Source organism: Falco biarmicus, chromosome 1, assembly GCF_023638135.1.
Source record: "Falco biarmicus isolate bFalBia1 chromosome 1, bFalBia1.pri, whole genome shotgun sequence".
Lineage (NCBI taxonomy): Eukaryota > Metazoa > Chordata > Aves > Falconiformes > Falconidae > Falco > Falco biarmicus.
In genome coordinates, this window is record NC_079288.1 from 102322068 (window position 1) to 102336188 (window position 14121).

The 14121-nt window shown below is 43.0% G+C and overlaps 1 protein-coding gene across 2 annotated transcripts; it reads left to right on the forward strand.

Annotated features, from left to right (window-relative positions):
* The first annotated feature begins 677 nt into the window (after positions 1 to 677).
* On the forward strand, positions 678 to 7299 carry LOC130156084 (cytochrome c oxidase assembly protein COX18, mitochondrial). 2 transcript variants are annotated; one of them, XM_056354266.1, is made up of 6 exons: positions 678 to 980; positions 2256 to 2356; positions 3094 to 3257; positions 4584 to 4696; positions 5727 to 5834; positions 6972 to 7299. In XM_056354266.1, exons 1-6 carry the CDS (start codon positions 693 to 695, stop codon positions 7143 to 7145), a joined length of 948 nt encoding a protein of 315 aa, XP_056210241.1. In that variant the 5' UTR covers positions 678 to 692; the 3' UTR covers positions 7146 to 7299. The 2 variants fall into 2 exon arrangements, with proteins under 2 accessions (XP_056210241.1, XP_056210251.1); XM_056354276.1 differs by lacking the exon at positions 678 to 980 and adding an exon at positions 1321 to 1680.
* Positions 7300 to 14121: the final 6822 nt, after the last annotated feature.

Below are 14121 nucleotides of genomic sequence, written 5' to 3' on the forward strand. Positions count from 1 at the left end.
CTATGACCTTTAGCCCTCTAATAAAAATTTTTGCTTGAGCTGTTAGTGCTATGTGGGATTATTTGCAGTCTTATTCTGCAATAATCCTACTGAGAAGTAGCGCTCAGTGTTTATTACAACCATGACATCTGTGGGTCAGAAAGCAGCATCTGAGTGTGTGTGGTTTCTTACCTGTGTTTTGTTGAGTTAAACAAAAACCCCGAACTATAATCGAGCTGTGGCTAGGGCTGCATAGGCTGGATGCCACCTGCGGGGCATCAGTGATTAAATCCTGGGGGATCTGGAAGTCTTGTGTGAGGAACTTTTTTTTTTTTTTTTTTTCCTTTCGCAGATACATTTTTTTTTTTTAATACATCAACTGTAATGCTTTCTATTCGATCAATAAAAAAGGAAAAAAAAGGAATATATACTTGTGGGACCTGGCAGGTCATTCTTATTTAGGAAAAAGAAAAGCACGTTTAAAGGAAGGCAAGTAGGTGTAGGTCTGGGAGCGGTGTGCATGTGGGAGCCTTGGGGCTGAAGGAGCAGGGGCCTAAGCCCGCCCTTTCCGTCTCCTTGCCCTGGGGGAGGCGGGAGCCCCACGGCTGATGAGCGGCTGCGAATAACCCGCCGCGGCGCCTGCCCGTCCCGCTGCCCTCAGCCGCCATGGCCGCCGCGCCGTCGGGAGGGCGCGCTGCGCTGGCGCGTGGCGCATGCGCGGCAGCCGGCGCCCCGGGGCAGAGCCGTTCGCCATGTGGCGGCTGGCGCGGCCGGGCTGGCGGGCGGCCGCCGCGCCCGTAGCGGCGGGGAGCGGCGGTCCCGGCGGCTGGTACGAGCAGCTGGCGCAGTCGGTGCCCGTGCACTGGGCGGAGCAGGGGCTGGCGGCGGTGCAGGCGGCGGCCGGGCTGCCCTGGTGGGCCACCATCGTGTGCAGCGCCGCCCTGCTCCGCACCGCCGTCACCTTACCGCTGGCCGCGCACCAGGGCCGCCTCCTGGCCAAGGTGGGTGCGTCCCCCCTCCTGAGGGCCGCCTCGCTGCGTGAGGCGGGGCGGGGGGCCCGGCTTGCGCCCTCCAGCCCGCCGTGGGCGGCATTCCCTCGGGGGGACTGGTAGGACGGCGGTTCCCGGCCGCGGTGGTGTCCTGCGGCCGGAGGTGGGGGGTGGGCTGCTCCGTGCCACGCGTGTCCCGCCCCACGGCGCCGCCGCTGAGTGGCCCTGGCCCGCCGTGTGCCCCTGCGCCGGGGCGCGGGCTGCAGGCCTGCGGGGCGCCGCGCTCCGGGAGGCCTTCCCGCGGCGGGGGCCTGTAAGTAATACAATACGAACACGTATGAATAAAACTGAGGAGCGGGGGTGCGCTGCTTCGTGGGGGCTGCGTGGAAATGGAGCTGCTTTAGCGCTGGAGTCGGTGTGTGCAAGGCGCCTTCCGTGGTGTGCTGGCTGAAGGCGCTTGCCCAAGCCGTCCCAATAAAAACCTGAAGTAAACCAGCCTTCAGCGCTTCCTAAATAACTTCCCCCCCCCCGAGCGAGGAAAACGGTTGGAGTTCCTGAAGAGGCTGGAGGAGCTTTTGCGGCCCTGCGGGGCGGTTCCCAGCGCTGTCCCGCGGCGGCCGCCGGGGTGCGGGCACAGCTGCTACAGCTCCATCCCCGCTGGAGTCCCTTGAGCCTTTGTTCACCTGCGTGAAGGTCGGGCTGGGAAATGCAGGTGTGGTTTTTGCATCGGGTTCTTCAGTGACGGTCCCTCAAAGAGCATTGTTGTACGAGAAACAATTTTATTGCAGTGTGTTTGCGGTGGGTTGTGGGTTTTTTTAGTTTGTTTTGGTTTTTACGGTTAACGCTGCCTTTCCTTGTGATTGCAAAAGTGAATACGGTATTACATTCTTATGTAGGGGGTTCTCTTATTCCTCGGGATAGTGACTCCAGTGACTGCAAAGTTCTATCCTGCTGGGCCTTAAATCTTTTGGAGGTGTCATTAAAGGCTTTTCTGTTAAGTATCTTGTCACAGTTCCTGAAAGAAGATTAGAAGTTTCTTATTCAAAACAAACTATAAAATCTAACTCTGTATTTATTTCATTTTTTAGTAAGGTAGTATCTTCAATTGTTACTGTAAACACCTCTCACTAGTATTTTCATGTTATTTTGCTTAAAGGTACAAGGTGCTCAGGGATGTGTTGTCTTGTTCTTCGCAGTCATTTTTAATATCGGTGCAGTATCAGGTGGGAAGAGGAAGCAGTTGTTTCATGTAACTGTCCATAAACACTTTTCCTTTTCTTTAGCTAGTTGGAAAACTTGCAGCCTGAGATTAAAAAACTAGCCGAGCATCTTCGCTATGAAGTTTCTGTTCGTGGAAAGCAACTGGGTTGGTCTGAAAAGGTCGCCAGGTAAGATGGCAATTTTATATACCTTATAAATTCATTCCATATTGAGGGATAGCAGGAGGGAAAGTCTGTATGTTCCACAGAAGATTCTACCATTACCCAAAGATTAGATTTTCTTGCCGCTTCTATGACTTACTTGCGTTTCTTGTATTGCTGTTCAGATTGTATCTGTTTTAAAGCTCCAGACTGGTGATAGTTTTATGATTACAGGGCCAAATCCAGGAATTTTAATTTTTTTTGTCTTTATGTGCGGGTAAACTTTCCTTAGCTATGGTGGTACCTAAATATTGCTGGAACTTGAGGTGTGAATGGTTGTGGTCCTGTTCCTTTGTTAGTGTAGTACCACACGCGGTGCAGTAGCAGTGTGTCTTGGCTGGGATACTGGAGATCACACAGCTGGCTGATTGCCTCTGTATTGAGGTAGTTATGCCCCAGTTCAGACAAAAAGCACTGTGAAATAAAATACCAGACAAGTTACTGGTCACTGCTAATGGTGGTTGGAAATTTTGTTGTGAAAAGCTGCTTTATAGCAATAGGGCCAAAAGTTGTGAGGGATGGGGGTTGGCAAAGGAGAGGGGCACGTCTGAAGAGGAAAGGCTCAGGTTTTCCAGAGTTGCACATTTGATACGTACAGCCTGTGGGAGTGTTATTTCAGAATTTGAGAAGTTATTCTGTAACAGCTGTTGTGAGAGGAGTTTTGGTTTGGGTTGCTGTTTTTTTTCTTTCTTTCTTTCTAAAAGGTTCCACTTCAAGAAAAACCTGAGGAGGGTTATTACAGAGCTGTACATTCGAGACAACTGCCATCCCTTCAAAGCCACGTTGCTGGTGTGGGTACAGATCCCGATGTGGGTTTGCGTGTCCCTCGCTTTGCGCAACTGCAGTGTTGGTGCCATGAGCTCAGAAGGTGATTCATCTGAACAGACACACTCTTTTAACAGTCATTTTTCATTCAGTTGCTGTTTTTACAGACGCTTCTTTGGTTAAAGTACACCATCTCCTGCGCTTGACATATAAGCTGATACAAAGAATACTCCACTGCTAAGTTTTTAAACAATACAGTTTTAGGCATGGATAAATATAAAAATAAAATTCAAAGGCTTTGATTAGGTACATTGGGCATGTTGTACTGGATTAAACTGCACTGTATGTAATCAAAGAACTTGTGTCTGGACCCCACCTGTACTTTTCTTTGGTTTGAACTCTTCCAGCAGGGATTTGCAGCATCCAGAGCATCACTGGTCTCTTATATGTTCTCATTATTTGTAATAGTGCTGTGAGCTTTGCAGGATGCCTCTTCAAAAGCAGTATCAAGAGTCTGAGCTCTGGGAACAACGTGAGGCATTTTGTTAGGCTGTGTGAGCGTTTAATTATTTTTTGTTTTTCTGAAGAAAGGTTTACTGGGGGGTGGGTGGGAATTGTCTTGGGATTTTTCTGGTTCACAAGACAAGGATATTTAGCAAGTAATACTACCTGTACCACAGCACATTCCCTATTAATCTGTATTTTTTTTCTTCCATGTGAATTTTCAAATGGAGTACTGTAGACAAGATGAATGCATGGGGTTTTTTTTTAATAAAAATATGGGTGTTTTTATTTTGTAGAAAGCAGTTTATAGTTTGTTCTTCTAAAGCAGGGGTCCTCAAACTTTTTAAACGGGGCCGGAGCGTGGATGAAGTGGCAGGCAGCCATCTGCGGCTGCTTGGTTTTCCCCCCCCAACCCGTGGGGGGGGGGGGGGGGCGGAGGGTCTGTAAACACCGGGGGCCAGACTAAGGACCCTGGGGGGCCGTATCCAGCCCACGGGCCATAGTTTGAGCACCCCTGTTCTAAAGAAAAATGCAACAAGTTATATGGTTACTAAGAAAAATGTAATTATTTCCAAAATCTAAAGTGTGTACTCACTGTAGGTTACTGCATTGCGTATTTTCCTCACTGGCTTGTAAAATGGTGGTTGAGATCAAGCTAGTTTTTATCGCAGGTTTACCTGAGTCAGTGGCTGTCATTAGCTAAGCTGGATCTCACCTGGTGTCTCCCACCATTCTTTACTTGTGTTGATAGCAGGATGCCTTGACATGCAAGCTGTTAAACCAAAGTTTCCTGCTTTCATAGTATTTCTTGTGTAGATAAAGTGTACCTAGAAGCTTGGATGATTTGGTTGTAATACATGGTACAGTTCTGACCAGCTTGAGGTAGCAAATCATACTTAATTCCGTATTTTCTTTATTTTTATAGTTCAGGGACAGTTTTCAGCAGGAGGAGCATTGTGGTTTACAGACCTCACGGCACCAGATTCTACGTGGATTTTGCCAGTTTTGCTTGGGCTTGTGAATTTGCTGATAGTGGAGGTACGTTGATGGAATAAATAGAATGATTGGAAAGGGATTATTTCTTTTTTCTAGAACTGTGAGGCAGTGTTACCCACTTATAAAACACAGTAATGTAAGGGTGATCTCAGCTTATCGGTGCTTTAAATGCATTGGGCAGCACTCAAAAATAATTTGTTGTGTGCATTTGAATATGTGGGTATCTTGTTTAAAGATGACACATTCTGATGTGATATGGATACTTGACCTGAGCCTCAGTAAAATTTAGTCTTGACTCTAAAGTTTCTCTTAGAATGATGTTCTAATGAGCTCCCTGGGTGTTAAGCATCCAGAAGCACATGTTGGGGTTTTGGTTTATTCTACCCCCTCAGTTATTTCTCCCCACCTTGTGGACAAAACTAACGATGACTTCTTAAAAACTTGAAAAAATCCCTAACTTTTAAAGGTTGCTGGGGAGGTAAACCAACACAAACAGAAAAGAGAAAAAAAGTCTTCCATTTTCCGTTTTTGGAGGTAATTTGATGGAAATACTTTTCTTCTTGATTTTTCTGTCAGGTGTTCTCATCAAACTCTAACCCTGTGGATTTCATTGTTACTCCAGTTTCTTCTGTGTCATGTGGACAGAGCGTGTCTTAGAGAAAAAAAGTCCGTATGTGACTGTAGACCTGATTCTGCTGTCGTTTAGTTATCCATCAACCGTTTGTGGTCTGTTTCCTGTTGGCAGCCTTCTCCTCGAGGGCTGTGCTTCAGGCTGGGGCTTTGGCATGTGGAGATGTGAAAAAGAGACAGACTGTGTAAAGTTACCTTAACTTGAAATGATTGTCAGCTGCTCTGCTGGGTTGTTACAGTATTTCCTACAAAGGACTGAACATGTAAAACTTCAAACAAGTTAAATGAAAGACTGTAGCAGTATGTTAATTGGAACAGAGGATGCAAAATGAAAGTAATACCTGAACAGGAGTGCTGGGTTACAGGAAACCCCATGGTTGTCTTTTTTTCTCATTTTAGTCATTTCAAAAAGACCTTATGTCTGTGGGTTTCTGCCTTTCAGATCTTTGCTTCGCAAAAAATGGACGTTTCCAGGTTCCAGAAGCTTGCTACGAATTTCTTTCGAGTGGTGTCAGTAGTAATGATCCCTGTGGCTGCAACGGTCCCCTCTGTAAGTACAGTCTTAATGATGCATCTGTTAACCTCTGACTCTGGTATGTTCCTAGTGCTTCAAGAGCAACCCAAATGCCTGGTGTGTTTAATAGACCATGCTCTCTATTACAGCATGCCCTAAAACACGTAAGATGTTTTGTTTACACATGCATTTAAATTCATAAACCTTTTTACAGTATTTTTGTTCAGAGGGAAGAATCTGCAGACTTACTGTTTCTAAATTACATTTTTGCAATTTAGGGCTTGGAAGGACATTTAGAGCAGGTTAGTATCCTTTCTGTGATCTCAGACATGAGAGTAACATTTATATAAGGATATAGAGACAAAAGTTTGCTAAGTGTTTTCTTACTGTAAGGAGAAAACAGCATAGTTCTTATATCAGGAAATTGTCCATGATCTTGTTAAAACACTTCTCATTTTTACCAGGTGTTCTACTTCTGGGTATTTTTGCAGTGGTTAGCAAAAGCAAAGTATCTAGTTGTTTGGCGCATCACCTTTAGTCTGAAATAGAGAAGTTTACGCAAGTTTAATATGAATTAATTTATGAACTGTTGTCAGATTCCAGAGTAGATTACTTTTTTTCCCCAAAAGAGTTGAGAAAGAGTGAAAAATACATTTTAAATGGAAGCCATTATTGTTATTGAGAGAAGTGGGGTTAGGTGAGTTTATTTTTCTTGATAACTGGGAGTAACCAGTTGTAGAGGAATGAAGGCAGTGGGTTGCTTGACATTGATAACATGCAGCTGTGGCCTTGCTACAAAGGCAGTGGGTTGACTGACATGGATGATGTGCAGGTGTAGCTCGTTCTGCTAAGTGGTTAAATAGCTCTGAGGAGAGGCTGGCTGGAGGAGGAGCCTGGGGAAGGAAGAACCCAGAGGTAGTGGAGAGAAGGAGCAGTGTGGTCTGGCCTCAGGAGGGTGGAAAAACAGCACGGACAGTAGGATCTGACTGATGGTAAAGCCCTGTTGCAGCCTGCCAGTTTTACTTGTGCTGTGACAATTGGTGCCCTGTGTGAGGAAAATTGATTTGGATCAAATTGCAACAGCCAGTGGTTGTGGTTCATGAATAGCTGCCTAAAACTGTAGTGTTTTCATTGTGTCTAGGGAAGCTGAACTCTGTATTTGTCTTGTTGCAGTCTATGTCGTTGTACTGGCTGTCCTCAAGCTTCGTGGGACTCTCGCACAACCTGTTGCTGCGTTCTCCAACCTTTCGTCGGCTGTGTTGCATACCAAGGACCAAATCTGACTCTGATACTCCTTACAGGGATATAGTGTCTGCCTTGACTACCAAATACAGCTTTAAGAAATGATGTCATTTGAGCTGTCAGAAGAGCTGTCCCACAAATCTTGCATGGGTAATTAAGTAGTGCTGTTTTATTGAGCTGTGCTTACTTACTGTAAAATGTTGCAGCTGGAATTATATTTATTTTCCAAATAAAGCATTGACTGTCTGGCTGTGAAGAATGATTGTTCAGCACAAGTGTGTCTTTATTGGGAATTTTTGTTTCAAGGGTGGTTGTTTTGCAGTTAGAATAATCCAGTAATAGTTTTGCCTCCTGAATTGTCGTAAGGAATTGTGCAAATGAATATTAAATAAAACTGTGACTCAGCTAGGCTGCCATCTTGTAGTGAAGCTGATCTGACTTACGGGTTAGCAAACAAGTTGTGGGATGAGGGAAAGACTAGATGGTCTGATGCTGTAGTTAGTGGTTTATTTAATTAAGACAGTGACGCAGATTGATTGGCGAACTGTAGTCGTTCGATGTCCAGGTGGTTTACGTGATAGTTTTTCTAACAGTTCTGATAGCTCATTTCCTGTATCTGCAAAGTAAACTAGGTTGTTGTCAGTGTCTCGGACACTAGATGTGGAGTCAGGAGGACAAGTTTCTTATATTGTTTTTGGTGATCAGCTGTTGAGTGACAGTGCTCTGTTTCTACATGATTTCTTTTTCCATTAAAAGAGTAGCAGCTGCTTATTGTATATGCTGAAATGAGGCATGTAGCACCCTGAAAAAGAGTGAATGATGGTGAGAAACCAAATACTTCAGCTGTATATCAGATCTCTTTTTCAACATAAGTCCTAAGGGTAAAGTGCAAATATTTTATGCCTTAAAGGACCCTGTGTATGATTTTTATTTTTTTTATGTGAACAATGGTGTCCTTCCATGTAGGTAGTTCCTGCAAGGGTATTCACATCTTGCTTTGCTCTTCATACCATGTCAGCAGACATGTTGTTGTGAAAGTTATGTGCGTGAACGGCCCTTTGCACAGAGGTCTGTGTGAATCTGGTCTAGTGAAAGGTTGTCCTTTTTTTTTTTTTTTTTTCTTAGAGAAGCAGAAATTGGGATAGAGGGCAAAGCATAGCTTATATGCTTTGCTTTCAGATGGTTGTCGTAGCACAGAGTCAGGATGATTTGTGTTTTCACTGTTCAAGTTGGTGCTTATTAATCTTTGATAATAGAAAGCAATGTTTAAAATTACTAGGATTTTTTTTTCATTACGGAAAACTATTTAAGTAGTGGGAAAGAGAGAAGCAGGTGGAATACCAGGCAGCTGTAGATGACAGTAACAAGCCAATGGTCACATGCCTTTGTTGTGGTGGGAAGAACCTGTAGTCTTTTCTTTTGTTGGTTTGTTTCCTGTCACACTGAACCCTGAGCAAAACATGGGGTTGAAGAAGTTTATCAAGGTTTGGCATGTAGGTAGGAGAGGGATGTTTTTCAGAAATGTTTTTTGAAATTAAATGTTCCTACTTTTCAGTCCTGATACTGCACTGCAGATTGTCTGTTAGTGGATGCATTTTTGCTAGGGGAGTGCATGACATTCTCTCATGCTTGCTTCAGAAGCTTAAAAGAAATCATATAAATTCTATTTTCTTACTGCATTTTATTTGAATTTAATATTGCCATATGGTTTCTCAGGCTGCAATCTACCTGTTAGACAGGATTGAATGACAGCAATGGTGGTTGGGCATGGTTTCTCGCTGTAGGATTGCATAGTCTGCTGGTGGCAGGATACAGGCAGGTTGTTACGCTGATCTGGCAGTGGTTGTTCACGGAGTTGGCTCCTGGCAGTGGCCTGGTAAGGTGATGAGGGGAAAGTGAAATCCTGAGGTGCCTGGTTGTACGAGGGGAGCAAGTGTCTACTGGGCTGTATCGGCAAGAATGGAGCCAGCAGCTGAAGGGAAGCAGTTGTTCCCTGGCAATTCTGCTGGCTGCGTCTGGATGCTCTGTCTAGTTCTGGGTTCCCTGGTCAAGCACATCAATGTACAGGAGCAGATCCAGGATACTGAGACAGTCACAGCGCTGAAGCCTGTGGTGTGCTGAAAGAACTGGGTTTTTGTTCAGCCTCTAAAGACAGCCTTGCAAAGAGGCAGGGGAGACTTACTGCTGTCTGCCAGCAGTGGGAAGTGGCAAAGGACATGGAGCCAGACTCTGCTCAGGAGGGTATAGAGGAAGGATGGGAGGCAACAGGAGCAGGTCTGAAGACAAAAATTTCAAAATTGATATAAAAACATGTGTTTTATCTTGAGGATGGTTCAGCACTTGTTTTCCTGGGCAATTGTGGGTTCTGTGTTATCAGAGGTACTTGAAACTTCAGCTGGATGAGGCCCTGAGGGACCTGCTTTAATGTGCCCTGCACCGAGCAGGGCTTGGACTTGAGATTTCCAGAATTCCCTTCCTAGCTGCATGGTTCTTTGATTATATTAGTGTCTTATCTGGACAAATATCACATTCTTTAAAATAAAAACATTTTTCAAGTATACAGTTGGGAGCATACTCAATGTTATGGGTGGTGTATTGCCAGTTACCGTATAGGTTAAGGCAAGAATGCAGTTTGTTGTTCCTGTGTAGGTAACGCTGAATTTCTAGCAGCGTCCCCATCCTAAGAAGCAACAGATTGATTGTAGCCTCGTATCACATCAAGGGCTCGGTGATCCTTTTAACTACCTTTTTCTACTTGGGAATCACTGACTTGCACATTTTCTTCCTCTTCTGTGTATGGTTTGTTTAATAATATTCTGGATTAATTTTTAGAGAGGAATGGCAATTAAAATTTTTAGTTGCACTGGTCAAAAAAAATTTATTTCTGATTTCTGACTGTTGCTCAATATTTATTACTGTTTCCTTAAAACTAATGGCAAGCTTCCTACTCTGTAATAGGCCTCTTGTCCCAAAAGAGATTTCCTTCCCTTTTGAGATTTCAGTTAAGAGGTCCTAGTTTAATTTGCAAACATGTATGCAATTCTTTAAGCACAGGAAAATAGGTTGGGTTTAATAGCAGAGAGGTACATGTGCAAGTTTGGATCATTGGCTTTTGAACTTGTGTTTTGTTGTTAGTGTTGTAGAACGACTCACTTCACAGTGCTGATACCGGGTCTGGCTGCACAAGAACACGAGGCAGTGAAGCTCAGTGAGATGCGGTGCTTTTGATGTTGCTTGCATTATTATAGAAAGAGTGACTTTGTATTCTTTGTCATCTCAAATAGCATAGCAAGGTTTAGTGAGATATTGATCCTCGTGCTGAAGCCAAAGGCAAGATTTTCCTTGTTTTAAAATGGCAACAGGGCAAGACCTCAAGGGCACAGTTGATAATTTTCTTCTGCTTGGAGACATTAGTCTCATGTGTCAGGAAAAGTTCCTTCTTATTTCCAGTGGCTTTATAATTTCATAATAAATATTCACTAAGGGATTTGGTGATTTTATTTTTGTTTTAAGTGTTCAGGTGCTAAGTTTAACAATAATAAATACAGAACAAAGTAATCAAAGTTAATAAAAACTCAGAAGCGTATACAGAAGGACTATATGTGAACTGGCCGCAGGTAAAGGTATTTAGAGTTAACGTTAAGGGTAAGAAATGTCTGGGATATTTTCAAATCCTACAAAAATCTAGTAAACTAAACCCAGACTCAGACTGTTAAGACTAATAGGAAAGTGCCGAGGAGGTGGATTACTCCACACTTGAGTATTACATGTGTCCTGCACTTCCCTGTGACGTACCTGTTTCTGGGTGTTGCTAGAGGCAGTGGGGAGGATGGCAGGACACAGTTTGGGTAGAGCTGGAGCCACATGTGGTGATTTTGGCATGGAAACCTGGTAACTTGTGCCACGCTTGTGGCTTTGCAAGTTGGAATTCTGCATGCTGATTCTGACCAGCTCCAGTGCTCCCTGGGTTAGTTACTTTTGTCTCATTTATTCCATCAGTTAAATTGCCAAGAATGTGTAATTGCATTTAGAAAATATTTGCAGTTGTTGCGATGAACTGCTGAGTTTGGCAAATATGAATGAACTGTTACTAGTGAACTGTGGGGTTTTTGTCCTTGCTCTTACATTGGTAAGTAGTTGGAATCTGAGGTATGAGGCTGGCATGGAGATTTGTCTCATCTGTGCATCCTTGATCCCCCAACCTATGCGGTAGAAATCGAGGAGGACTGAAGCTGTTCGGTGATGATGACATTATTGTTCTTCCTTTCTGGAAAGGATTTCAAACATTGCTGTGGTGTTCATTATTTCTGTGTTGGAAAAGAAATGTCTGTTAGTCATAAGGATACGAGGTCAACAAAATCCAGACTGTTCAGAATGAAACTGAAAAAAGCCAACCATTAATTTGCATATTATTTTTAAAAAGTAGATGCAAGGTGAAACTGTTTAGTCATTCACCACTTGGCTTTTACAAAGACACCGTTCTAGATTACCAAGGCCAAGGAGTTTAAAGTTGGCCAACATCTGGTAAAATCCATGCAAGGCATACAGCTGTTGATTATCTTTTCCATGGGGATAGATACTATCGCAAATGAAACTGCTGCACTTGAGGAACACAGAATGCAACAGGCACTGTGGAATGGCAGCATGGAGAGCAAAGCCCAACTCCTGGTTCATGCAGCTGACTTTTTATGAAGACTATTAAGTTCTTCTGAAATGTTAGGTAGGAGTGCTTAGTTTTAACATACCTGTTGTGAAGATACGAATTTGGATTTCTTCGGCAATTTGGGAAAGCAGTTGTATTTCTAGTTGAAGAGATACTATGAGAGTAATTTTATTTCTTTTGAGATGTGTCTCAGAGAAGGTGCTATTTTGAGTGAAGTGGATCCCAGAGAAAAATTTCGCAGGGCTCTGAGGTTTGATTATCTGCAGTCCCTAAGTTTCCTGGGAGCAAATAAACTGTACCATCTTGTTTCAGCTGTTGTGGATACCGAGGTGATTAAAATTCTGTCTTAACTAATTTAGCTGCATTGAGAGTAAAGTTTCTAGCTTTTGTTGCAGTTTAGTGTTCTTTCTGTGCAAAATAAGAGGTGCACCTGTATATGGGGGGGAGGGGGGAAGCAGAAATTCTGTGGTTTTCAGAACTCTCATGTAACACAAAAATTTTCGATTTAACCAAGATGACAATTCATACAGTTATTTCCTGAAATACTTAATGGTTCTAAAAATAAGGAAGATTTGTTTTATCATTACTGAAGAAACTGTTCCTCGTTGCCCGTTCCTGTTTGCCTAGGCTAACGTTAGAGAATCCAGGCATATCTTGTCTTTACTCAGAAATTTAATATTTGTGTAATACCACTGTTTTATCTTTGTCAGAAATGTTAGCAGTTTTGATTAATACTTAATTTGTAGATGTCCCTCTAACAGAGGGGGAATTGGGTAAAAGGAGCATTTTGGTGGGTTTTTTAAAATCATTTTTAGTCCCTTTGACCCCTGATACAGTGGTATGTATGCAATTTGTCATGAAAGGGAGTGTGGAGGTAAAGAACTGCTTAAGGATATTCTGCACAGTTGTCTTCCTTTCACTGCCTGCCATAAAGCAGCAGATTGGAAATAACTAAGGATGGTTTTGTTTGTGGAACAGTTGGAAACAGTGATAAATAGGGAATGGAAGTTGTAATTCTCCCATTAATAAAAAAAAGCACTGTTAGCTTTTACTAGTATTTTTATTTCTGAATTAGGTAGCTGTTGTCCAGGCATAATGCAAGTTGGCATGATGCTTCTGTCCTAAATACAGACTGTAGTTCCTCATGCCTAGCCACAGCCTCGTGTGGCAGTAGCTACTGTAACTTATTTTGCATTGTGCTGATGCAAAATAAAAACAAGCTTCTAATTTATGTATAGTTTCTGAACTTCAGTCAGTAGATCCTGCTCCACAGATTCTTTAAATACTTCCAGCATAACCAGAAGTGCTAGAATTTCGAAATTGTTTTTCTGAGCATTGCCGAAAAAACACTGAAAAAATAGGAGTAAGTACTATAAACCCCAGGAATCTCCTGGGAACATTAAGCTGACCTTTAAACAGTGGCAGAAATAAGTGAGGTTCAGCAACTGCCTCTACTGTACTGGATAAAAAAATCTGGTAAAAGAGATTATTAAATAACATCTCAGGCACAAAAGAAGATTCATGGAGTTCAGCCACTAAATTCACTGAAAGCTGTTGGGCAAAAAAGAGAGGACAAATTGTGAAAGAAACTAAGACAGGAAGTAAGTGTTCCACCCAGGGCTGAAGAAGTCCACATGCTTCAGACATACTTCAGTCCTGTCTGAGAGCTGATAACCACAAGCCCTTAGTAAGCAAGAGACAAGACTGGAAAGGGGCAAAAAATACTTTTTTTTTTTTGGTGTTGAGAGACAGTATATCTACCTTCAGACATATATGTACACGTGCACACACACACACACCCTCCTACCTTTCTTCTAGCCTTTCTCTGCAGCTCTGTGATTTTAAGAAAACATTTTTCTGTTTGCTGATAATCTTCAGATCAAAAGCAGTGGCAGTTCAGCAACTGGAACTCAAGTGGGAATGTACAGAGTGCACCTTTTCCAGATTCTTTTTATTTAGGTTAAAAGTAACACTGATACCAAGTGCTGAATAGTCATGCTTAGGTCCTTAAAGAAAGCCATACTTTAGTTTTTTGTTTGAACCTCATGAGACAAAGACCATAAATGTTGTGACATGTAGTTTGTTTCTAGTTCTGTATTAATTGGTACATTAATGTTTCTCTGTACCTGGAAGGGCTGCATGCTGACGGACCTAAAACAGGACCTGAGCTTCTCATGTAGATTAGTAAGTCATGAGTAGGCAACCTTGCTTTGCAGGCATGAGTTGTTTAAATGGGTGACAGGCTGTGAGCAGGAGTGAGCTCACAGCACTTAATGGTTTGTTAATGCATGAGGAATAGCCATGTGGCACTTCGAGACTGACGTTTTATTCTGGAACTTGCTCATTTGTTCCATAATTTTTGTCCCTTTCTCCCAGAAGTCTGTTAACTATGCTTCCTGAAAGTATCTTGAAGCATAT